Below are 26,682 nucleotides of genomic sequence, written 5' to 3'. Positions count from 1 at the left end.
CTACACACCTGTTAGAACACCTTAAAAACTCTTTTGAAGTAAAAATATCAATGCTGACAAGAATGAGGAGCAACAGGAACACTCACTCATTGCTGATGGTAATACAAAATTGTACAACCACTTTGGAAGACAGTTTCATAGTTTAAGAGTCTAAGCATATTCTTACTATATGATCCAGCAACTGTACTCCTAGGTATTAACCCAAATGAGGTGAAAAGTTATGTCCACACAAAAACCTACACATGAATGCTTATAGCAGCTTTGTTCATAGTCACCAAAAACCAGAAGCAATCAAGAAATCCTTCAATAAATAAATAAATCATAGTACATCCATATAATCTAATATTATCTAGTGATAAAAATAAATGAGAAGACATACAGGAACCTTAAATGCATATTGTTCAGTGAAAGAAGCTAGTCTGAAAAAGGCCACCTATTGTCTGATTCCAACTATATAACATTTTGGAAAAGGCAAAACTATAGACATAATAAAAAGATCAGCAATGGTGAGAAGTATGGAGTAGGGAGGAATGATGAGTAGGTGGAGCACAGGGGATATTTAGGTCAGTGAGACAATTCTGAATGAAACTGTAATGATAGAAACATGTCATTATGTATTTGCCAAAACTCATAGAACTGTATGTACAACCTGAGGAGTGAAACTTGATGTAAATTAAGGATTTCAGTTAATAATAATGTATCGATATTGATTCATCAATTATAAAAAATGTACCACACTAATGCCAGATGTTAGGAATAGGGGAAGCTGTGGTGTGGGGGGAGGAAGGAAGGAAGAAATTATAAGGATCTCTCAGTACTGTCGGCTCAATTTTTCTGTAAATCTAAACTTGTGCTTGAAATGTCCATTACTTTTTTTAAATCTAAAGCTCTCTTTCATTAAAAAAAAAAAAAAGCCCATGAGAGAAAATAATTTTTCCCTGTGAACTCAGCTAGGGTCTCACACACATTCAAAGATGAAAATCATGGTACTTTTTTCCCCCTCAAATATAATAGAAGGTTAAAATACAACCTGTACATTCAAAGTTTAAATGGAGTAGAAACACTTCTTAAACCAAATATGGAACAGGAGCAGTGCCCCCGTGAAGAGAGGAGAGAATAAAGTCCTTGTCAACTTTGAAAAAAAAACAAAACAAATATGGACCATATTTAACTTTTTTCTCTTTGTGTTTGCATTATAAAATCTCAGAGGCAAAAGGGACCCTGGAGGTGATCTAGTCCTAGTTTTTATCTGAATCTCCCTTACATTCTCCATAAATCTGATCGCTCAGCTCTGTTGTCAATCTTTGTCTATTTTTTATTTTCTCCCTTTTCCTAGTTCTGGTCTCCCCTATCCCCTTAATTGGCTATAATACTTAAAAAAAGTATATTTTTATTTTGAATTATAGTTCTTGAATATGGCTTTATTATCCATTTTTGCTTTTAAAAACACACCCATATACACAAGAAATAAAAAATCCACAAATTGAGACATTTTTCTTTTAGGACCTTCCACTTAACACTTTTTTTTTTGATTTAATAAAGTTTTATTTTCCAAAATGTACAGTTGGTGGGATCTTGTTCATGCATCTTCACCAGCAGCTGGGGCATCTCCACCCTTGGTGTTTCTGGTGTAAATTACTTGAGCTCTGTGCTTAACACTTTTTCTGTGTGTCAATGGCCTTAATAGAGGTGCAGTACGTATATCTAATTTTCAAGTCCCAATGTAATTTTCAGTCTAAGATTGATGTTTTTCCTAGCAATTTTTGGTAGGAAAAAGTTAAGCTTCTAAAAGCAAAACTACTATATGGACATTAACATTTAAGCAAAAAAAAAATGTTTCTTTAATAATAACTAATAATTCATTCTTTCCCTTCATTGTTCTCTGGGAGAATAAACTGGTGTTCATTATAAACAACTTTAAGGAAAGCATGGCTATAGTGTACATGACTGTAAACATAATTTTTAAAAACTAAAGAATATAGGTAACATATTTAAAGTTTCATTTTTTTGAAATATTAAACTTAAGATCCAATGATAGACCAAAATATTAGGTGGCAAGTCCTGTTGATCCAGAGTCTCTGAAGGAAATGTAGTCAGTTATAAATAAGGTAATTATTTTCTAAAAACTAACAATTCTCTTTAAACTTGATTTTTCAAAAATATTTCCTGATTTACTATTTTTAAATATTACATTTGTCTTTGGGTAAAAATGGGTGAGAATAGAAATATTTCAATTTAATTTATGAAAATTTGCCAAACTTTACCAAATCTTGCCAGGGCATAGTTATTCTGAAATAAGGACTACCCCTCATATGTAGTGATACCATTTTATAAGAAAAATGACTCAGAAGTTCAGAATAGGGAGAGTAAAACTGTTTAACTGTATAACCACAAAACAATCAGAAATGGAACTTAACAAATTTCTTATAACTGGACTTTTTAAAAATTCTTCCATATTACTATTTGGAAAGCTAAAATTTTGTGTTGACTTTAATTAAAGCATTTAATCTCAAAACTTAGAATACTAAAAGATAAAGCTGTAAAGCAGCATTTCTCAACCTTGGTAGTATTACATTTTGGCCAGGTAATTTCTTGTTGTGGGGGCTGTTCTGTGTACCAAAGGCTTTTTAGTAGTATCCTTGGCATTGACCCAAAAGATGTCCTCATAGTCGTGAGAACCAAAAATGTCTCCAGATATTGCCAAATGTCCCCGGGGGGAGGTAAAATCATCCCTAATTAAAAGCCATGGTTGTTAATTTATCCCCATTTTAAGTTGTCACAAAGTTAGTATACATTCTTTTTCTTAGAAACTGTACAGTCTACAGAAAGAAAAAGAGAGAGAAAATTATGGAACCCCCATGTTCCCATATATATGAAAGAGAACTTAAGAGCAAGTAAAGAAGCAACAAAGGAAGACAGAATCTTTGAAACTCTTGACAGGTATCCAAGGAAAATTAAATTTTTTAGTTCAGAGTCCAAGATGATGTGAAAGAGTAACAATGCTATTTCTGAGTAAAAGTTGTAGTTTTATGTTCCACCAGAAAGTAAGTATTGTAACTGCTAAGAAAGAATTTATTTATCATGGCATGTAAAAATCGTTTTAAAAAAAACTGAAAGAGTGCTTGCTTAGGCAGCAATATGGTAATACTGGAATGGTACAGAAAAGATTAGCACAGCTCCTGTGCAAGGATGACATGCAAATTCGTGAAACATTCCATTTAAAAAGAAAACTGAAAAAAATGAAATCTTACTTTTGTCTATAGTACTCCCTGGTACTCTTTGTTCTCGATCTTTAGAAGGTACAATTGCTTTACTGCTTGATTCAAGCATAGATTGTTTTGCTGGTAAAGATGAAAGCTCGATAGCATTATAAGAATCATACAAATCCCAAGTACTGGACATTACACCTAAATAAAGAGACAGAAAGGTAAAAATCATTTTGAATCAAATTCTAATAGTTTAGCTTATACATAACTAGTTAGAGCAAAATCTAAGATAAGAACATCTGCTTAAGAAAAGAATACTATTTTTTTTACAATGGCAAGAAGTAAAGATGAAAAAGAAATAAATCATGAGGACAGGTTGAGATCCTTAGCTATCACACTTTTTGCATCTACGTATACATTAGTGTTTTAATGATAACTCCAAATTATCTCACCATCCTTTCTGATCCCCACACCTGTCTTCCCTCTATCCCAAGCTGATGGTGCATAATCTCATCCGTCTGTCAGCATAGGTCTTGCTTGATATGGACCTGGACAACCATGTCACAATATGGATTTAATGTTCTTTTACTTATGGTTAACATGTTTATATTCTATAGAACTTTTAATTTATAATCATCTCATTCCATTTTTATCACAAAAAATCTCCTATATATTTATGTGAAAAGATTATACTTGTTGGGAAATTGGTAGACTCTGTTCTCAAGAAACTTGTAGAGTAATATGGTTATTATCTTCCCTTTTAAAAATTTTTGTTTACATTGGCTATGATTTTTTTCTAATGAGCAAATATGGCAATGGTCTCCAAACAGAAATTGGAAATGTTATTTATCTCGAAATTAAAAAAAAAGTTCCAACCCTTTTCATTGATATAACAGTGAAAGGTTCATGTAACAATTATTTTATCAGTGACCATGTAATAAAATATTCCTATGTGCTAAACTTGCAAAAGTTTAAAGTACAGTGATTTAATAATTCTTTTCTCTGAAAATCAAAACAAGACCTAGATATAATAAATGCAACTACTTCATTATTGTAACTTTTATTTTCATTAAATAAAATGAAGGAGCTCTGGATTTCACAATGTTTTCAGTTAGTAAGAATGTTAACTCACATTTCATAATAACATTTCTACTTTATTGAACTTATCTTAATAATCTAACAAAGTTATACACAGAATAAATACCTCATCTATTTTGCTGATTTGAAAAGGGTACAATTTCCATGTTCATAAAGTAAAAGACCATAAAAAGAAATTATGTCTTTGAATATTGAATTACCTAACCTTCTTTTTCTTCCTTTAACTGAAAGTTTAGTAATTTGAGTATATAGGAATATATTGTTACATCGTCAGCAACAATTGCTACATAAATAAAGGTACATATTATAAATGAACAATATAAAATGTTAGGGTGATTTAAAGTTGTTTCTTGTTTGAAGATAAATAACATTGGTAATTTTTTTTTTAAAGATTTTATTTATTTATTTGACAGAGAGAGACACAGCGAGAGAGGGAACACAAGCAGGGGGAGTGGGAGAGGGAGAAGCAGGCTTCCTGCGGAGCGGGGAGCCTGATACAGGGCTCGATCCCAGGACCCTGGGATCATGACCTGAGTCGAAGGCAGACGCTTAACGACTGAGCCACCCAGGCGCCCCAACATTGGTAATTTTAGTTTGGGTACCATCATGACATTTATACATTTGAATAAATTAACCTAAGAAATAAAAAATCTCAAACCATATGCCATAATACCATGTACAAAATGAAACAATAAATAATAGTGATTGTTTTTTGTTCCTTTTTTTGGGGGTGGAGTTTTTTAAAGTTTTTATTTAAATTCCAGTTAGTTAACATACAGTGTAATATTAGCTTCAAGTGTACAATAATTCAACGCTTCCATACAACACCTGGTGCTCATCACAAAAAGTGCATTCCTTAATCCCCATCACCTATTTAACCCATTCTCCCATACACCTCCCCTCTGATAATCATCATTTTGTTCTCCATAGTTGAGTCTGTTTCTTGAAAAAAAAAATTGAATGATTGTGACTTTCCAATTTTATACTGCTATATTCTACTAAAGAAAGTTTTTGGTTTTTTTTTTTTTTTTTTTTTTAAGATTTTATTTATTTGACACAGAGAGACAGCCAGAGAGAGAACACAAGCGGGGGGAGTGGGAGAGGGAGAAGCAGGCTTCCCGCTGAGCAGGGAGCCGGACAAGGGGCTTGATCCCAGCACCACAGGATCATGACCTGAGCTGAAGGCAGACGCTTAACCATCTGAGCCACCGAGGCACCCCACCTACTAAAGAAAGTTTTAACTAGTATCAGAAGAAAGTATTCCCAACTATACCTCTATTTTGAGTATTTCTGAGTCTACGATATATCTAAATAGTTTTTACACATTTTAAAATATTGTTTCTATCTACTAGTTTAATTCAGACTATAAAAAGAGAACAATTAGCCATATAACATTTATAGAAAAATAATTTTACTTTTTAGCTGAGTAAAAAGATATGCTCACTATTAAAAAAGAAGAAAAAAGATAACTATGACTTGTATTTCCATCACCCAGAGATAATAACTGCTAACATTTTGGTGTACGTCCTTCCAGATTCACATACAAACACATGTGTATTTTTTTAATAAAAATGAGCTCATATCACATGTTTTTATAAAAAATATTTTATTATAGCATAATATACATAAAAAACAAGCTGGCTTTATGAAGTCTACAGTTGTAGTATTTAACTATATTTTTAAAAGTTAGCCAGGAATACTAGCACATTTATTGAATTATCCATTTATTTGAAATGCCACTTTTATCATAAGTTACTATATGTATACTGTTAGATGGAAAATTTTTTCATCACTTTCTATGAATCTTTACAGGGAACTTCAACTAAATTAACACCTTGGCCTCTCTATGTCCCTCATTCACTTATTACCAGAGAAAAAGTGACTAATCCTATAGGAGAGTTTAGGAGAAGGAATTGCACTCAGCCACTTTTGGATTCTTTTGTTAGGTCTGTTCAATGGCAGAAAGCATGCTTTCTGTTCTGTTCTCACTCCTAAAAAAAGGAGGTCTGTGCTTGTCTAGCTGTGCCAGTTACAGCTGGTAAGGTCTATTCTGGAAGGAAGAAATGGCAAGTCCTCTGAGCTGCAGATTTGAAGCTATATTTTTTTTAATTATCTTTATCAGTAATAAATATGGGATTTCCATGTCTCTGACTCCTGAATCTCTTTCAATTTCATCCCAAATCAGGCAAAGAAGACATGTGCTTTTTTTTACAGATCCGTAAGACTTTATTTTTTTAATAAAGGGTTTACTGCTATTACATTACAAAGAATGACAAAATTGTATTATCTGTATTTCTAGATTTAATGGCCACCCCGTAGAAAGCATCTTTGGAATAGAAAAAGAGTTTTAAGAATTTGTTTTCCCATAATCATAAAGCTGCCATACTCAGTCTGGGCACAGCTGGTGCAACATTTTCCTCAATCCACAGGCTCCATTCTCTTTACCAACTATTTATAATATGCTTGGGTCACTTACAGGAGAAAAACACTGTCAGCATCAATATTTAGCAGCATTTCATTTTTTTCTTTTGTGCTGAATAAAAAGCTAAACTATTCTTTTAGTGCAGTAATTTCATATGGTCTTATTACTTCTATATACAAGATATGATCCTTTAATATTTAATTGGTTAGTATTGAAATTTTTAATATAAACTTTCATTATTTTAAATAAAAGTTTTCTGTGAAATACATATCATTCACAGAAGAGTGTATAACACATATATGTGTAGTATAATGAATTACTACCATGTACTCACCAGCGAGGATAAGAAATAGAATATCTCCAGGTGCTTAGAAGCCCTGGACACTCTTCTCTCTAGCCGTCTTCCTTCTAGCTACCTCCAACAGGAGCACATCCACTTTCCCTAACTTTTGGATAAGTCATTCTCTTGCTTTGTTTTAAGGTTTTTCTCCTATGGTAGATGCTGTTGGTACCCTGCCCTTATCTGCTATGCATTACCTCTTGCTTGCCAACCGCCAACTGCCAGCATCTATACTGCTTTGCTTAGGGCCATCTTTGACCACCAAGGCCATTTTGATGTCCACAAATTTGGCTAGAAGTGCCAATGAACTAATAAGCCCATCAACTTCAAACAATGATTGAGAAAGTTGGAGCATGATAAAATAACTCCGACTCCCAAAATTCTCTAGCAGTATTGAATTCCAGTTACCCAAAGAGGTAATTTGTTAGAGAGCATAACCTTTGCTGGCTGCCTACCCTTTCTTGTTTCACTTACTCCCCTACCAATGTTTCTTAGGATTACCTCCAAAATAAACTATGTGCACTCAGAACCTTTTTTAAGAGGTTTCTTCTTGGAAAACTTGTGAAGTTCAGAATCCACAGGCATGGAAGGCTCTCTGATATATGCATAGCTATACAATATATTGTCTAGTTTTAAAAAACTGGATAGCAAACACTATCACAGATGCATTAAAAAAGAACAAAATGACCACTATTAGATGAGGACTCTCAGGAGAAGATCATCAGAACAGTCTGGGTCATAGTCTGACTTCAGCTTCCCTGAGAGTTTATAAGAGCCACTAATGAAGAAATCACATGGCGAGACCATGAATAAGTCCTTGGAAACACAGAACTTAATCCACTAAAAAGTATGGTCAGGTAAGTGGACTGCTCTGTATTTTCTGTTCACCATGGCTTCTCTGCCGCTCTCAGGGTAAAACAGAACATGTCTGTGCAGTGAAGTGAGTTTCCTCAACTTATCTAAGAAGGCCACTGGAAAGGAGAGCAGAACTACATTAACAATGGTAAAGGCAAGCTAGATATGAAAAAGAATTGGCAGATTCAGCTGAGCATCCTGTACTCAAGAAGATGGGACTTGGTTTTCAGTTTCATAGAACAGAATATGGAGATTGCCATTCTGTCCTAAGAACAAGTGAAAAATTAAACAGTCTGAAAAATCAACACGTTTTCTTTGGATCTGAAAGAGAGGTAAGAACATAGGGCAAACCACTGCCCCCAAAACTGGGGTGATGGACATGTTAATACAGGGAGTCATGGCTTATTGGAGCAGACTTAGGAGTGGAAACCACTGTGGGAACCAGTGCCACCGTAGGAAACCTAAACTATAATTGATGAATTGCTGGAGGCTCACTGTCTGTCTCACAAGTCTAAGAGTTAAAAACTCCACAGGGGCCCAATCACAGGGAAGTCCCCAATTTTGTGAGCTTTATCTCCAGGAGCTTGACCAAATTCCCAGAATATCCAAAAAACAAAAACAAAACAACAACAACAACAAAAACCCCTTGTGGTTCTGACAGGGGGAGGGGTAAAGGAACCATTTTGGAATATGCTAGAGTACTCTGTTCTTAACAAGGACTGCCTTCAAGAGAAAATAATTAACCAGAGGACAACCTGCTAGGGTATTGTCAGACTATAATTGACCTGGGGGAAAGGAAATACCAAATACCAGCACCTTTGAGCCATTCTGTCCCACCTAAGGGGGGCAGAAGAAAACAAAATTTGTGAAGTTCAGAATCCAGAGACATAGGCACACTAAAAGACCAAATCAAAGGACTATTGAACGCTTGCCTCCTCCACACATTACCACCACAATACTATGAATGGTTATTATTAAAAACACAATAAATAACAAGTGTTGGGGAGGATGTGGAGAAAAGGAAAATCTTGTGCACTGTTGGTGGGAATGTAAATTGTTGCAGCCACTATAGAAAACAGCATGTAAGTTCCTCAAAAAATAAAAATATAATTATTATCCTCAAAAAATAAAAATATCATTATCATATGATCCAGCAATCCTGCTTCTGGGTATTTATCTGAAGAAAACAAAAACACTGACTCAGAAAGATACCTGTACCCCCATGTTCATTGTAGTATTATTTATATAGCCAAGATGTGGAAGCAACTTAAATGACACTTGATAGATAAATGGACAAATAAAATGTCACACACACACACACACACACTGAAATATTATTCAGCCATAAAAAAGAAGGAAATCTTGCCACTTGTAACAACAGGGATGGGCTTTGAAGGCTTTATGCTAACTGAAGTAAGTCAAACAAGAAAAGGCAAATATCATATGATCTCACTTATATGTGAAATCTAAAAAACAAGCAAAAACAAAGAAAGAAAAAATCCCAAGTTCATGAATACAGAGAACAGATTGATGACTGCCAGAGGTCAGGGAATGGAGGGTGGGTGAAATGAGTTAAAAATTACAAACTTCCAGTTCTAAAATAAATAAGTCATGGTGATGTAATGTGCAGCATAGTGACTATAGTTAATAATACTATATTGTGTCTGTTAGCCATTTGCATGTCTTCTTTTGAGAAGTGCCTGTTCGTGTCTTCTGCCCATTTTTTGACTTGATTATTTGTTTTTTTTGGGTGTTGAGTTTGAGTTCTTTATAGATCTTGGATATTAGCCTTTTATCTGTAGTGTCATTCGCAAATATCTTCTCCCATTCTGTGGGTTGCCTCTTTGTTTTGTTGACTGTTTCCTTTGCTGTGCAGAAGCTTTTTATCTTGATGAAGTCCCAAAAGTTGATTTTTGCTTTTGTTTCCCTTGCCTTTGGAGACATGTCTTGAAAGAAGTTGCTGTGGCCTATGTCGAAGAGGTTACTGCCTATGTTCTCCTCTAGGATTTTGGTGGATTCCTGTCTCACATTGAGGTCTTTCATCCATTTTGAGCGTTCATCATCATTAGCCATCAGGGAAATTCAAATCAAAACCACATTGATTTGTTTAAAAAAAAAAAAAAAAAGAAAAAAAGAAGATAGTAGGAAGGGAAAAATGAAGGGGGGAAATCAGAGGGGGAGACGAACCATGAGAGACTATGAACTCTGAGAAACAAACTGAGGGTTCTAGAGGGGAGGGGGGTGGGGGGACGGGTTAGCCTGGTGATGGGTATTAAAGAGGGCATGTTTGAATGGAGCACTGGGTGTTATACACAAACAATGAATCATGGAACACTACATCAAAAACTAATGATGTAATGTATGGTGATTAACATAATAAAAAAAAGACACTGAGATACCACCTTACACCAGTTAGAATGGCAAAAATTGACAAGGCAAGAAACAACAAATGTTGGAGAGGTTGTGGAGAAAGGGGAGCCCTCTTACACTGTTGGTGGGAATGCAAGTTGGTACAGCCACTTTGGAAAACAGTGTGGAGGTTCCTCAAAAAATTAAAAATAGAGCCACCCTATGACCCAGCAATTGCACTACTGGGTATTTACTCCAAAGACACAGATGTAGTGAAAAGAAGGGCCATATGCACCTCAGTGTTCATAGCAGCAATGTCCACAATAGCCTAACTGTGGAAAGAGCCAAGATGCCCTTCAACAGACGAATGGATAAAGAAGATGTGGTCCATATATACAAGGGAAGATTACTCAGCCATCAGAAAGGATGAATACCCAACTTTTACATCAACATGGATGGGACTGGAGGAGATTATGCTAAGTGAAATAAGTCAAGAGAGAAAGACAATTATCATATGGTTTCACTTACTTGTGGAACATAAGGAATAGCATGGAGGACACTAGGAGAAGGAAGGGAAAAATGAAGGGGGGGGTTTGGAGGGGGAGATGAACCATGATAGACTATGGACTCTGAGAAACAAACAGAGTTTTAGAGGGGTGGGGGGATGGGTTAGCCTGGTGATGGGTATTAAGGAGGGCACGTATTGCATGGAGCACTGGGTGTTATACGAAAACAATGAATCATGGATCACTACATCAAAAACTAATGATGCATTGTATGGTGACTAACATAACGTAATAAAATTAAATTAAATTTGAAAAATAATACTATATTGTATATTTTAAAGTTGCCAAGAGAACAGATCTTAAAAGTTCTTACCACCAAAAAAAAAAATAATGTTATATAATAGTGGGGACTTCCCTATGATGGATGCCCCTGGAGTTTTTAACTCTCAGACTTGTTCACAGTGAGCCTCTAGCAATGCATCAATTACAGTTCAGGTTTCCTACCCTAGACTTTTGTAGTGATCATTTCACAATATATACAAATATCTATTTTATATGCCTGAAACTAATACAATGTTACATGTCAATTATATCTCAATTAAAAATTTAATTTAATTTAAAAGAATTAGAGCAAGAAATCAGTGAAATTCAAAACAGGAAGCCAATAGAGAAAATCAATGAAACAAGAAATTTTTTTTTTTTTTTTTTTTTTAAAGATTTTATTTATTTATCTGAGAGAGAGAGAATGGGAGACAGAGAGCATGAGAGGGGGAGGATCAGAGGGAGAAGCAGACTCCCCGCTGAGCAGGGAGCCCGATGTGGGACTCGATCCCGGGACTCCAGGATCATGACCTGAGCCGAAGGCAGTCGCTTAACCAACTGAGCCACCCAGGCGCCCAAGAAATTGTTTTTTTTTAAAAGATCAATAAAATCAATAAACCTCTAGCTGGAATAACTAAGAAAAAAGGGATTAATATCATAAATGAAAGAGAGGACATCACTACAGATCCCATAGACATTAAAAGGATAACAAAGGAATACTATGAACAATTATATGCCCACAAATGAAATTCAGGATTAATTCCTTGAAAGACACAATCTTCCAAAACTTACACAAGAAGAAATAGACAATCTGAATAGGCCTATATCAATTAAAGAAATTGAATTAAAAAAAAAAGAAATGGAATCAATAATAACTTTCCAAAACAGAAAATACCAGGTTCAGACGGATTCACTGCTAAATTCTATCAGTAATTTAAGGAAAAAATTATACAAATCTTCTACAATCTCTGTCAGAGGATAGAAACAGAGGGAATACTTTCTAGCTCATTCTTTGAGGCCAACATTGAATACCCAAAAGCAGACAAAAACATTACCAAAAAACCCCCCCAAAAAACCAGCAGACAGATAACTCTCAAAGAACACAGATGCAAAATCTTCAATAAAATATTAGCAAATCAAATCCAACAAATTCCAAGTGGAATTTATCCCAGGTATGCACAAGTAGTTCAACATTCAAAAATTAACTAATGCAATCTATCACAGCAATAGTCTAGAGAAGAAAAATACATGACCGTATCAATAAATTCAGAAAAAAGCATTTGACAAAATCTAATATCCATTCATGATAAAAACTTTCAGTAAATTAGGAATAGAAGGGAACTTCCACAACTTGATCAAAACATCTACAAAAAAAGCTACAGCTAGCATACTTAATGGTGAGAAACTAGAAGCCTTCTCATTAAGATCAGGAATAAGGTAAGGATATCCCCTCTCACCACTCCTTTTCAACATCATATTGGAAGTCCAAGTTAATGCAATAAGACAAGAAAAGGAAATAAAATACAAATTGGGAAGGAAGAAATAAAACTGTCTTTGTTTACAGATGACATGTTAGTGTATATAGAAAATACGAAAGAATGGACAAAAACTCCTAGAACTAATAAGTGATTAAAGAGAGGTTGCAGGATACAAGATAAATACATGAAAGCCAAGACAAAATTCCTTTCCTAAATGCTGGCAATGAACAAATGGAATTTGAAATTCAAAACAATTTACATTATTGTCCCATAAATGAAATAGTTAGCTATAAATCTAACAAAATATGTACAAAATCTATATGAGAAAAACCACATAACTTTAATGTACAAAATCATTCATGTGATGGAGAAACATTCTATGTTCATGTTTAGGAAGACTCAATATTGTCCAAATGTCAGTTATTCCCAAATTGGTCTATAGATCAATGCAATCTCAATTAAAATCCAAGCAAGTTATCTTGTGAATATAAACAAGCTGATTCTAAGTTTATATGGAGAGACAAAAGACTCAGAATAGCCAATAAATATTGAAGAAGAACAAAGTTGGAGGACTAACACTACCCAACTTGAAGACTTACTATAAAACTACAACAATCAAGACAATGTGATATTGGTGAACAAATAGACAAATAGTTCAATGGACTAGAATAGAGGCCAGAAATAGACCCACATCAATATAGTCAATTGATCTTTGATAAAGAAGCAAATACAATGGAATAAAGATAAGTCTTTTCAACAAGTGGTGCTGGAACAACAGGACATCCACATGCAAAAAAGAATCTAGACACAGATCTTATATCCTTCACAAAAATTAACTCAAAATTGATTATAGACCTAAAAGTAAAAAGTGAAACTATGAAAATCCTAGAGGATAACATAGAAGAATATCCAGATGACCTTGGGTATAATGATGGCTTTTTAGATACAAGATGAGAGGTATGATTGCTAAAGCAAAAACTGATAAGCTGAACTTCATTAAAATTAAAAATATATGTTCTGTGAAAGGCAATGTCAAGAGAATAACAAGACCAGCCACATACTGGAAGAAAACATTTGCTAAAGCTACATTTGATAAAGTACTGTTGTCCAAAATATACATGTATTTCTTAAAACTCAACAAGAAGAAAAAATAACCTAATATAAAATGGGCCAAGGAGCTTAACAGACACTTCACTAAAGACATACAGATGGCAAATATTATATGAAAATATGCTCCACATTATATGTCATCATGGAAATACAAATTAAAACAACAATGAGATGTCACTGCACACCTTTTAGAATGGTCAAAATCTGGAACATTGACAACACAAAATGTTGGTGAGGACATGGAGCAACAGGAACCCTCCATTACTGCTGACAGGAATGCAAAATGGCACAACCACTTTGGAAGAAACTTTGGCTGTTCCTTACAAAACGAAAAATACTGTTACCATATGATTCAGCAATATGCTCTTTGGTATTTACCCAAAGAAATTGAAAGCTTATTATGTCTACACAAAAACCTGCACACAGATGTTTATATCAACTTTATTGATAATTGCCAAAACTTTCTAGCCATCAAGATACCCTTCGGTAGGTGAATAGATTAGATTTTTTCCTCTCCAGAGAGAAACTTCTGACATCTTTTAGAGTAGAAGAGAGGAATTTGTTCAAAGCATGTATCTGTACTTGATTCCTTTTTGTGACTGAATAACATTTCATTGAATGTATTTTACACATTATGTTTATCCATTCATCCACTTAGGGACATCTTGGTTGTTTCTACTTTTCGATTATGATAAATACTTTTGCCATGAATATGTGTGTACCTGTATTTGATTACCTGTTTTCAATTCTCTGGGATATATATTATATATAATTATCATATGATCCAGCAATTCTATATATCTAGAAATGGAATTGCTGGGTCATATGATAATTCTATTTAATTGTTTGAGGAACTACCAAACTGGTTTTCATGGCAGCTGTACCATTTTGCGTTCCCACTGGCTGTGTATGATGGCTCCAATTTCTCAACACCCTTGTTAACACTTGCTATTTTCCATTTTTAATCATAGTCATCTTAATGGGTGAGAAATGGTAACTCATGGTTTTGACTTGCATTTCTATAATGATTAATGATGTTGAACACTTTCATGTGCTTGTTGGCATATGTATATATTCTTTGAAGAAATGTCTATTTAAGTCCGATGCCCATTTTTTAATTGGGTTTCTTGTCTCTTTGTTCTTGGATTATAAGTATTCCTTATATATTCTGGATACTGGAACTTTATGAGAGATAGGATTTGCAAATATTTCCCCCATTATGTAGGTCATCCTTTCACTTTTTTGATAATGTTCTTTTATGCACAAAAGGTTTTTTGATGAAAGCCAATTATCCATTTTTTTCTTTTGTTCTTTCTGCTTTCAGTGTCATGAAACTGAATGACATTCAGTCCATTGTAGACTGAATCCATTGTAAAAGCAATCCATTGTAAAAGCAAAGGGCAAAAATATTTACCTCAGTGTTTTCTTCTATGAGTTTTATCATTTTAGCTCTTATATTTAAGTCACTGTTCCATTTTGAGTTAATTTTGTAGATGGTATGAAGTATGAGCACAACTTTATTCTTTTCATGTGGCTATCCAGTTGTCCCAACGCCATTTTTGAAAAGACTATTTTTCCTCCATTTAATGGTCTTAACACCTTTATCAAAAAATCAGTTGCCCATATATGTGAGTTTATTTCTGGGCTCTCTGTTCTATTCTTTTGGTCTATATACCTATCTTTATGCTAGTACAACCCTATTTTGATCACTGTAAATTTATAGCAAGTTTTCAAAACAGGAAGTGTGAAAAGAACTTTGTTCTTTTTCAAGATTGTTTTGGCTATTTGGAGGGTCCTTTGATATCCATAGAATGATTTATTTTTCTATTTCTCCAAAACATCTTTGGGGGTTTTGATATGTATTGTGTTGAATCTGTAGATTGGTTTGAGGATTTACATCTTAACATTATGTCATTTAAACCATAAATACAGGATATCTTTTCACTAACTTAGGACTTCTTTAATTTCTTTCAGCAATGTTTTGTAGTTATCAGTATACAAGTCTTTGTCCTTTTTGGTTAGATTTATCCCTAGGTATTTTATTATTCTAGATGCTATTGTAAGTGCAAATATTTTCTTAATTGCCTTTTTGAATTGTTCATTGATAGTGTATAAAAATGCAACTGAATTTTGTGTGTTTTGTATTCTGAAACTTACTGAACATACGTATTAGCTCTAATAGTTTTTGTGTGAATTCTTTAGGATTTTCTATACTTAAAATCATGTCAACTGTGAATAAAGATACTTTTATTTCTTCCTTTCTGACTTAATGTCTTCTACTTCTTTTTCTTGCCTAATTGCTTACACTAAAACTTTCAGTACAATGTTGAATAGAAGTCGAGAAAGCAGTCTGGATAGAATAGATTTTATCTATTTTATCCTTGTCTTGTTATTGATCTTATGGGGAAAGTTTCCAGTTTTTGACCATTGAGTATAACACTAGCTGTGGGGTTTTTATAAAGCCATTTATCAGATTGGGAAGATTCTCTTCTATTCCTAATTTGTTGAGTATTTTTATCATAAGACTATGTGTATTACACTGATTGACATATATGTGGAATCACCCTTGCATCATTAGGATAAACGCAACTGATCATATTGTATAATCCATTTAATGTGGAGCTGATTCAGTGTACTAGTATTTTATTGAGGATTTTTGCATCCATATTCATAAGGAATACTGGTATTAGTTTTCTTTTCTTCGATGTCTTTGTCTGGCTTTGGTATCAGAGTAATGCTGGCCTCATGATTTTTAAGTGTTCTCTTCCATTTTTTTGGAAAATTATTTTTTGAAGGGTTGGTGTTGCTTCTCCTTTAAATGACTGGTAGAATTCACTAGAGAAACCATTTGGTCTTGGAATTTTCTTTTTTTTTTTTTTTAAGATTTTATTTATTTGAGAGAGAAAGAGTGAGAGAGACAAACAGAGAGCACAAGTGGGGGGAAGGGCAGAGAGAGAGAGGGACAGGCAGGGAGCTGGGCTCAATCCCAGGACCCTGAGATCATGATCTGAGCCAAAATCAGCCAGCTGCTTAACTGACTGAGCCACCCAGGTGCTCCTGGGATTTTCTTTGTTAGGAAGTTTTGATTATTAATCCAGTCTCTTTACTTATTATAGCTCTGTTCAGATTTTATATTTCTTTTTGAGTCAGTTTTCACAAGTTGTGAGTTTCTAGGAATGTGTCCATTTCATTTAGTTATCTAATTTATTGACATATGGATGTTCATTTTTTTTATAATCTATTTTATTTCTGTAAGGTCAGTAGTAATATCCCCACTTCCATTTCTCATTTAGTAATTTGAATCTTCTATTTTTTCTTAGTCTAACAAAAATTTTGGCAGTTTTGTTGATCGTTTCAAAGTACCTTTTAGTTTCATTGATTTTTCTCTGTTTATTCTCATTTTGCTTATCTCAACTCTAATTTTTATCATGTTCTTCCTTATGCTGGCTTTTGGTTTAGTTTTATCTTCCTTATCTCATTTCTTAAGGTGTGACGTTATTGATTTGAGATTTTTATTATTTTTTATTGAAGTATAGTTGATACATAATGCTACATTAGTTTCAAGTGGAGATCTTCCTTTTTAATGTATCTACAGCTATAAATTTCTCTTTAAGCACTACTTCCACTATATCCTATAAGTTTTGCTATGTTGTATTTTCATTCCCATTCATCTCAAAATATTTTCTAATTTCCCTTGTGCTTTCATCTTCGACCCAATGGTTGTTTAAGAGTGTGTCGCTTAATATCCAAATATTTTTAAATTTTCCAGTTTTCCTTTAGTTATACATTATGAGTGTCATTACACTGTGGCAGAAAAGATTTCAATTTTTAAAATTTTATTACCTCTTGTTTTGTGGCCTAACATAATGGTGTATTTTGGAGAGATTTCCATGTGAACCTGAGAAAAAAATGTGTATTCTACTGTTTGGGGATGGTGTGTTCTGTGTATGTATGTTATGTCTAGTTTATATTATTATTCAAGTCCTCTATTTTCTTATTGACAATCTTTCTGGTTGTTCAGTCCATTATTGACAGCGGGATACTGAAGTCTCAACTCTTATTGTAGACCTGTCTATTTCTTCCTTCAATCCTATCAATTTTTGCTTCATATATTTGGAGGCTCTCTTGTTAAGTACATTTATGTTTATAATTGTTATATCTTCTTTATGGATTGAATCTTTTATCAATATATAATGTTCTTTGGCCCTTGTAACAATTTTGTATAAAGTCTACTATGTCTGATATTGGTAAAGCTATCTCAGCTTTCTTTGGTTGCTATATACAACCTTTCACTTTACATATTTTGTCTGTGGATCTAAAGTGAGTCTCTTGTTAGATAGCATATACTTGGATCATGTTTAGTTTTTTTTTAATCCATCCTATCAATATCTGCATTTCAATTGGAGAGTTTAATCCATTTATTCAAAGTAATTATTGTTCAGGAAGGACTTCTGCCATTTTTCTTTGTCTTCCTTATGTCTTATGTCTTTGTTCCTCAATTCTTCCATAACTGTCTTCTTTTGTGTTTACTTGATTTTTTAATAGTGTTCTGCTTTGATTCCTTTCTAATTTTCTTTTTTGCAATTTTTAAGTTATTTTCTTGGTGGTTGCCTTGGAAATTATAAGTAATTTCTTAAAATTTTAACAACCTATTGTGAATTAATAGTACCTTACTTCAATAGTATACAGGAGCTCCTATAAAGCTCCATTACACCCACTTTATGTTGATGTCACAAATTACATCTTTGTACACTGTGTGCCTATTAGTATAGATTTATAATTATTGTTTTATGTATTTATTTTAAATTATATTGCAAAAAAAATAGAGGAGAGATAAACCAAAATTACAATACTGGCTTTTGTATTTACCTATATAGCTACCTTTACTAGTATTCTTTGTTTCTTCATATGTCTTCAAGTTACTGTCTGGTGTCTTTTCATTTTTGCCTGAAGGACTTCCTTTAGCATTTCTCATAAGGCTGTTTTTCTAGTGCTGAATTACCTTAGCTTTTGTTATCTGGGAATATCTTAATTTCTCCTTCACGGGAATATATTTAATCTTAATTATTTAATTTAATTTCTCCATCATGAGAATTATTTGAAGGATATAGAATTATTGGTTGAGAGTTTTCTCTTTCATCTCTTTAAGTATGGTATCCCACTGACCTCTGGACTCCATGGTTTCTGCTGAGAAATCAGTGTAATCCTATTGAGGATTCCTTGTATATGATGAGTCACTTTTCTTTTGCTGCTTTCAAGATTCTCTTTCAACACTTAATTATAATGTGCCTGAGTGTAGATCTCTTTGTTTATCCTTTTTGGAGTTTGTTGAGCATCTTAGACGTGCAGATTCATGACGTTTATCAAATTTTGGAAGTTTTTTGGCCATTATTTCCTCAAATATTTTTTGTTCCTCTTTATTTTTTCTTCTACCATTCTGAAATTCCCTTTATGTGTATGTTGGTTTGCTTGGTGGAGCCACATAGGTCCTTTGAGCTGTGTTTATTTTTCTTTATTCTTCTTTCTGCTCCTCAGACTGGATTATTTTAATTGACCTGTCTTTTAAGAATTGCTGATTCCTTCTTCTGCCTGCTCAAATTTGCTATTGATAACTCTAGTGAGTTTTTCCATTTCAATTATTGTACTTTTAATCTCCAGAATTTGTTTGGTTTCTTTTTATAATTCCTATCTCTTTATTCATATTCTTTATTTGTGTGTACATCATTCTGGTTTGCTTTAGCTCTTTGCCCATAGTTTCCTTTAGCCTTATCAGAATATTTAATACAATTGATATAGTTTTTGGCTAATAAATACAAAGTCTGTACTTCCACAGGAAGAGTTTCTGTTAATTTCTTATTTAAGCGGGCTATACTTTCTTATTTCTTTCTATCCTTTGTAATTTTTTTTTGAGAACTGAACATTTTGAGTATAATAATGTGGTAACTCTGGAAATCAGATTCTTCTTGGTCCTTGGGTTTTGTTTTTGTAGTTTGCTGTGGGTTCTAGTTGTTTGTTTGCTTAGTGATGTTTCTAAACTATTTTTATAAAGACTTTATTCTTTGTCATGTATCATCTTAGAAGTGTTTGCTTTTTGGCTTTTGGTCAGCAAGTGTCCTGACAGATATTTCCTTGAACACCTGAATTCCTCCCTACATCAGAAAAAAAGGAGAGCAAAGAGAAAAGGAAAAAAAAGGGGAAAAAAACTCCCAGTCTTTGCAGATTGAGTCTGTGTTAAGGTATTCCTTTAATGCTTAGCCAGCCTGTTTACAACTATGCCTTAGTCTTCACGTCCTGCTTGTACTGAGCCTAGAGATCAGCCAGAGGTGAAAGATTAGAATATTTTCAAGTCTTTTCTGAGCATGCATCCTGCCCTAGTCATGCACATGACTTTCTAAATTTCCCTGTATATGCAAGCCTTTTTCAATATCTTAATTTCCCAAAGAAACTCCCTCTCTAGCTTTTTCTCTCAGGCTTTTAGTGTGTTCTTATTTGACTCCATTGTATTCTCTTGACTCTAAGAGAGATGAGTTGTTCATTTGCCTTTCAATATTTGTGGGGAATGCAGTATGCACAGCTGCTTTACCACCTGAGAGAGTGCTGAATTAAAAAAAATAATAATAAGACAAGTGCTCTGTGTCAGTCCTTCAGGTAGCTCCCAGACAGGTTGAAACAGAGAAACCAACTCTGTTAAGAATAAAGTCTGCTCTGTCCCCTCTGGAACCAGAGGCCAGGGTCTCAAACTGGGAAGGCAGACTGCTGTCTTTAAAGATCATCACCACGTTGGGAAGGGGAGTATGGCAAGAGTGAGTAAAGATGCCATAAAGCTTTCCTACTAATTATAAGTTGCCCTTTTCTTGATTTAGTACTTGCTTAGAAGTTTGTCTATTTTTATCTTTCAAAAGAACTAGCTTATAGTTTTGCTGAACAACAAAGGTCATTAAAATTAAAAACTTTCTTCTAATTACCTTTTTGGCCCTACTTCGCAGATTGTTGGCCATGCAGGGTTGTTAAACATTGAAAGACAATAAGTGTAGTAAAGGATACAAGCTCTAGAACCAGACTGTCTGAGGGTATTACTGTGTGCCATACTAGCTGAGTGACCTTAGCAAGTTGGCTAACTTCTCTTTGCTTGTTTCTTCCTCCAAAACGGAGAGTAACAATAGCACCTACCTCGTAGGGTTGTTGTGAGGATTAAACCAGTTAATATATGTGAAAGGCCTTGAATAGTATCTGGCACATTTTAAATGTAATTAGTTGTGGTTGATACTCTTTGTGAAATAGTAAGCAGACAGTTTCTCTAAATGTTTCATAAACATTCGAAGAGTATAAAATTCTATGATAGAGTTTTTATAAAAATCAAAATTGGTAATTATGTTATCTAAATCTTTTATATGTATATTTATTACTCGTTATTTGTCAAATTCTAAAAGCTGTAGATTACAGTACCTAGCTACTATTGTGATTTGGCCAAAGTATTTCTATCTTTGCTTTATATGTTTCAACATTCATTTGTTAATTGACTGACTCAAAGAATGTATATTAAAATATGGTCATTTATCAAGCAGAATAAAATATAAATTACCTTTGTCTTCCTTTACGATTTTGTCACATTGAACCTCTTTGTTCTTTGGAGCTCCATTAATAGTCTGCATCATCCTTTCAACATATAAGTCATTGCCTAATCTATTTCTACAAAGAGTCTCATAATTCTTGTTTCTCCGACTATAAAAAAAAGTATATTCAACTCATTAATAAAAATTATTACCACAGATATTACCTCTTTATATTATGTTTTCTCTTTAAAATTACCTTCTTTAATGTGGATTGCACCAAACGTTAAGTGAGAGTTCAAAAAACTCTTTAGGGAAAGACTGCACTGAATTACCTCCGAAGGACTCTATTTACTGTACCTCCCAGCATCCCTACTACTTTCAGTGCCCACAAACAATACGCTAGCACTATCTCCAGATAGGTTTTATGAACTTTGTTATAAACACTGAAAACTATACATTTCCCTTAAGGTACCACCTTTGTGTCATCCTGTAGGTATTATTTTCATAATTATTTAATTCTGAGTATTTCTTAAATTTCTATTATGATTTCTTCTTTGATTCATGAGGAACTTAGAAAATGTGCTTTTTAACTTCCAAATGTGTGTATGAATATTATTTATGTTTTCATTGAGATTTATGTATTAATTTTTAACTTAATTCCATTTGTGGCCAGAGAACTTAGTTTGTATGGTATTATTTCTTTGAAATTTTTGAAACCTTGCTTCATGGTCTTGTGCATGGATGATTTTTATAAATGTTCCGTGTGTGATTGAAAAGAGTGTGTGTTCTCTAATTGTTGAATGAAGAGTTGTGATCATTAAATGTTTTTGGTTCAAATTTTCTGTATCTATGTGAGTTTTTTATCTGGTTGACATACAGTAATTAAGAGAGGCATGTTTAAATCTACTTTAATAGGAAACTTAACAAGTTTTAAATTTTTGCTTCATATATGTTGAGGTTATTTTATTAGGGGTATTCAAGATTAGAATTATTTTTACCTTCCTGTCATTATGAAGTAAACTTCTTTGTCCCTAATAATGCTATTGGTTTAATTGTTTCTCTGTGGATGATATGTTTTTTCTTTCTTTTTTTCTTCTGTTTTTAAAATCTTTTAACATTTGATATCCGGGAGTATCAGTACAACGCACAACTTCTTTTTTTGGATATTTTTAAAAATGCATTCCTGTTTCTGTGACATGGTGTCTTTTAAGAGCTTCGGAAAGTCCTTACCCCCTCTTTTTGAATAGTTCCTCTCCTCCATTCTTCCTATTTTGACTTTTTGAAACTAACCAGATGCATGTTGGACCTTTATTCTATTGTTGATGTCTTTTTTTAACTTCTCTTTCATACTTTATATCACATTTTTATCTCCAAGGTTTATTTTGTATAATTTATCCAGATCTATGTTTCAACTTATTAAATCTCTGTTCAATTATGCCTTGTTTAAATTTAACATTTACTTTTTAGTTTCAACAGTTATATAAGCATACTTTATTTTACAGTTCTTTTTAGATGTTTTTGCAAATATGAGTCATCATTTTGATAGTTTCTTAATGTTAGTGAGGTGTTAGCTTTATCTTTTACTTAAATATTTCACATATATTTTATATTCTATATCTCATAATGTAGCCCTACTAAAATCTCATTATCCACAGTCCTCACGATGTAGATATAGGATTTGTTATTTCTTTTAATTCTCATTCATAATGGCTTCTTTATTGGTTTGGTGTATTTTTACCAAACTCAATCTGAGGCAATCTTAAGAGCCTAAATGGGATATGATTTCCTCCAGAGAAAATTCATGTTGGCTTATGATAGTAGCTATGAGACCTGGGATCACTTGAGATAACTGAAATCCTTTTAAGGGTCTTTGATTAATACAAAAATATCTCTTTCCGTCCTCTCAATTTGTGGGGGACCCAAGACTTAACGAACTCTAGATCCATGTGCTAATTTTAACATTTGCTTCTAGCATCTCTCCCTCTCTGATTTCAGATCATTTATTTATCCATTTGTTATTCTTTCCTTTCCTTTTTTTGGTGTTAAGAGCTTCCCTTTATGTCTTATGGGTTTCAAAGTATGTTATTCAGGATCTATTTGTACTAGATTCTATAGTCCAAAACAATTCTAGGTTAATATCTGGATAAGAATAATGCCCTAAAAATATTTTAATGATGGATTTTTTAGTACTATGAGTCATATTCAAATTATATTTGAATCTAAATAATCCGAATAACTATCAATACTCTATTTATAGTAGCTAAATTAATTTCAGACAAAGTAGACTTCAGAGCAAGGCATATTATCAGAGATAAAGAGGGACATTACATAATGATAAAGGGGTCAATTCTCCCAAAAAGGCATAACAATCCTTAATGTGTATGGGTTTAACAACAAAGCTTCAAAATACACAAGGCAAAAATTAATGATCTATTTAAATTAATTAATAAGGACAAATGGAAAATCTGCTCTAATATAGTAAACTCAGTTATTTTCCCATTACATATTTTCCTTCTTAAGTTTTTAATATAAAAATGTCAGTCCTTTCTTTTTAAACTGGAAATAATTTATATACGCATAAAAGAAAATAATCATTAAAATCTATATTGAGACTTGGGAGCTTCCTTTATTTCTTTTATTATTTGACTTAGTGGTTTGCCTACTTTTTAAAGAATAAGGTAAAGCTATGGGTACTTCCTCTAGGAAAAAAGTACATACAACATAAATACTTTAGATATCATTTCATAGGGCACACATATAACTTTACACATAATTTCACCAAGCACATATGCCACCAGTATTTATCCAGGAATCCCTAAAAACAGAAACAAGGATAAGAACCTCTGACTTAGCACTTAAATTACAGAAGCAAATAGACAATTGAGCCATACATACATGACCTTCTCAGCTTCTTCAGATTCCACAGAAACCATGACTGTTGGTAGGTTAAAAAATCTCAGTGTTTCCGTCTCTGTGAGTGTTATCTCTATCGTCTTTTGTAGGTCTTCTTTTGTTACAATTTTCTCAGGTGTTGCCCTCACAACTCGTAAGTCTAAAATAGATGACTTAATAAAAATCATTGACTAATTGCTATTTTTAATTTTCATTTTACCAAAATATCGTGATGGGTCATACATTGCAGGTGGCTTTATGTGGTCAAAGAACAGACCCTGTTGTGGGATGTATTCAATCCCTCTGACGCAGGGGGAGATTATGATAGTAATCCAATCCTCCCGTCTCCCTCTGATAGGATGATCCGCCCTGCTGCCCCAGACACTGCTGATTGCCTAAGTTTTCATTGCTAAGGCTTTTTCCCTTCCCTTGCTCTTTCCATTAAGAAAATCAACTGTTTAGCTTTCTTAGCCTCTCCTGAAGCTAGAGTTGACCATGTGACAGAGTTCTGGCCAATGAGATAACAGCAGAAATACATAGGAAAGAAGAAGGCTCCTGTGGAAACTTTTACTTTCCTGGTAAGTAAGGGTGATATGACTGAAGCTACTGCCTTTCTCTCTCTTTCTGCCTTTAACATGGATTTAATACCCACAGCTGGGGCAGATATTTTGAGACCATGGAGCAAAAAGCAAGAAGCAAGAAGTAAGAAGAAAAGTTTTAAGGAAAGAGAATAGCAGAGCTGCCAATCCAGAGTCTGACAGTCAAGCCACAAAATCAAATCCAAAATAGTTGATTGTTTAAGCTAATGGTAGTTGGGTATTCTCTTGTGGTCAGAGCATTCCTGTTACATATTTTAACACCAAAGACGCTATCAAGCACTTTTCCAAACTTATGAATACTTTCATCAATCCTTCATTATCATCTCAGAGGAAGAGGCACCCTTACTGCACTTCAAGGTGAATGTTCCTCAGGTAGGTACCCATTTCTTCCAGCACTTTTGATCATCCATTATTTTATCATTCTTTTATCTTCATTTTCATAATCCTTTACCTCATGTTTTATGCTCTGCCTGGAAGGAGCCACTCTTATTTGTTCTCCTGACAAATTACTAATCATCTTTAAAAACCCAATTCAAAAGTCTATAATGTTCTCTATGAATTCTTTTTTTTTTTTTTCCACCTCAAAGATGTTAATCTTCACTTTCAAAGTGCTCCGATAACATTCTGCATATGTCTTATTAGGGAACTGATCACAATGTATCAGAAGGACTTGCCTCCTGCGTTAAAAGCAGAGGACTTCTAAAACAGGGTCTGTCTCTCCTGAGGCTGGTGGTGCAAGAGAGTCACCTTGGGAACTTTAATGCTACCCTGGTAGTTCTCAGTAGCTACTCCTCAGGCCAGCATTTGAGAATCATTACTATAGTTCTTTTATCTCAAATACCTGACAAATAATAAGCATAGTTGCTAAGGAAATAATGGGCTGTTACTGAAATAAATTATATTATTTTCATTACCTGTAAAACTAGTCAGTTTTTCCCGTTTATAGGATGGTTCTTCTAGGTCTTCTGCTATTGATTCAGTAGTAGATACACTTGATTTAGAAACTGTACTGCTTCCTAAAACTGACCTTTAATAATGAAAAACAACATTATTCATTTATTTAGATGTTCTTATGGGTAATGAAATATATAAATAAAAACATTATCATGTTGAGAAATCAAATATATTATAATCATGTAAAAAATTGATAAAAAGAAACTTCTTTAAACAGAGTTGTTTTGTAGTGTTCCTTAAGTAAAAAGTCATTATAAATATATCTTAGAGATAAAACATGTCAAACCTATGTCTAAAGTCCTTCGATGGATTCCCAATATATTTAGAATAAAAAGCTAAAATACAGTCTACCTATCCAGTCTCTCCATCTTCATTATCACTCTTCCCCTTCCCCATTTTTCCTCAATCTTGCAGTTCTCTCTTATTTTATTAGAGCTTCGGCCTGGAACTTCCTTTCATTTTTCACCCGTTTTCTGCTCGTCATTCAAATCCCATCTTAAATGTGATTTATTCAATTTTATAAAGGTCCTCTCAAGATTTAATTAAAAGAAAATCTATATACTGGTTGGGAAATCAATAAATTGAAGAATACAAAAATAATTTCTTTAAACATATGAACTTAATATTACTTTATGATATTATATACCTTTTTGCCTTTTCTATTTATAAGTCCAACTGTCCTCCAAAAGGATAGATTCGGTTTAGTGGAATATTCTTTGTTTTATAGAGCACTCCTATGACTATTCTATGCAAATTTGGAGGCAGACTCTCGAACAGCATATTTTCTCTTAAAATTCTGTGCTTAGTTAACATCTGGAAATTTTAATTTGTCAGATTGAAAATTACACACTCAAATATTTCCCCATAATCTTTAGATTATTTTAGGACATCCTGTTTTATTATTGCAAAGACTCTGAACTTCTCCACTGTAAGCATTAATAAAATTTCAGTAATGTAAGTGTCTACATAATACATGCATAACATTTCATTTACAAAAAA

General features: G+C 33.4%; 1 protein-coding gene and 1 non-coding gene across 3 annotated transcripts in view; one reads left to right on the top strand and one right to left on the bottom strand.

The window, feature by feature from the left end:
* The window catches only part of DNAI4 (dynein axonemal intermediate chain 4), an 88,947-nt gene that overhangs the window by 40,144 nt on the left and 22,121 nt on the right, over window positions 1-26,682 (bottom strand). For both annotated transcript variants that reach the window (XM_036077677.2, XM_036077678.2), the window contains exons 4-7: window positions 25,644-25,756; window positions 24,134-24,290; window positions 21,268-21,407; window positions 3,252-3,407 (exon numbers count right to left, since the gene is read on the bottom strand). In XM_036077677.2, coding sequence (XP_035933570.1) covers window positions 3,252-3,407; window positions 21,268-21,407; window positions 24,134-24,290; window positions 25,644-25,756 — 566 coding nt within the window. The remainder of the gene's footprint in view (window positions 1-3,251; window positions 3,408-21,267; window positions 21,408-24,133; window positions 24,291-25,643; window positions 25,757-26,682) is intronic.
* LOC118526452 (U6 spliceosomal RNA) lies at window positions 3,120-3,224 on the top strand. Its single transcript, XR_004912629.1, has one exon. It is a non-coding gene; the product is annotated as a U6 spliceosomal RNA (small nuclear RNA).

Source organism: Halichoerus grypus, chromosome 5 (genome assembly GCF_964656455.1).
Source record: "Halichoerus grypus chromosome 5, mHalGry1.hap1.1, whole genome shotgun sequence".
NCBI classification, from domain to species: Eukaryota; Metazoa; Chordata; class Mammalia; order Carnivora; family Phocidae; genus Halichoerus; species Halichoerus grypus.
The sequence above is the reverse complement of the archived record's forward strand: the minus strand, read 5'-3'. Positions and strand labels throughout refer to the sequence as shown.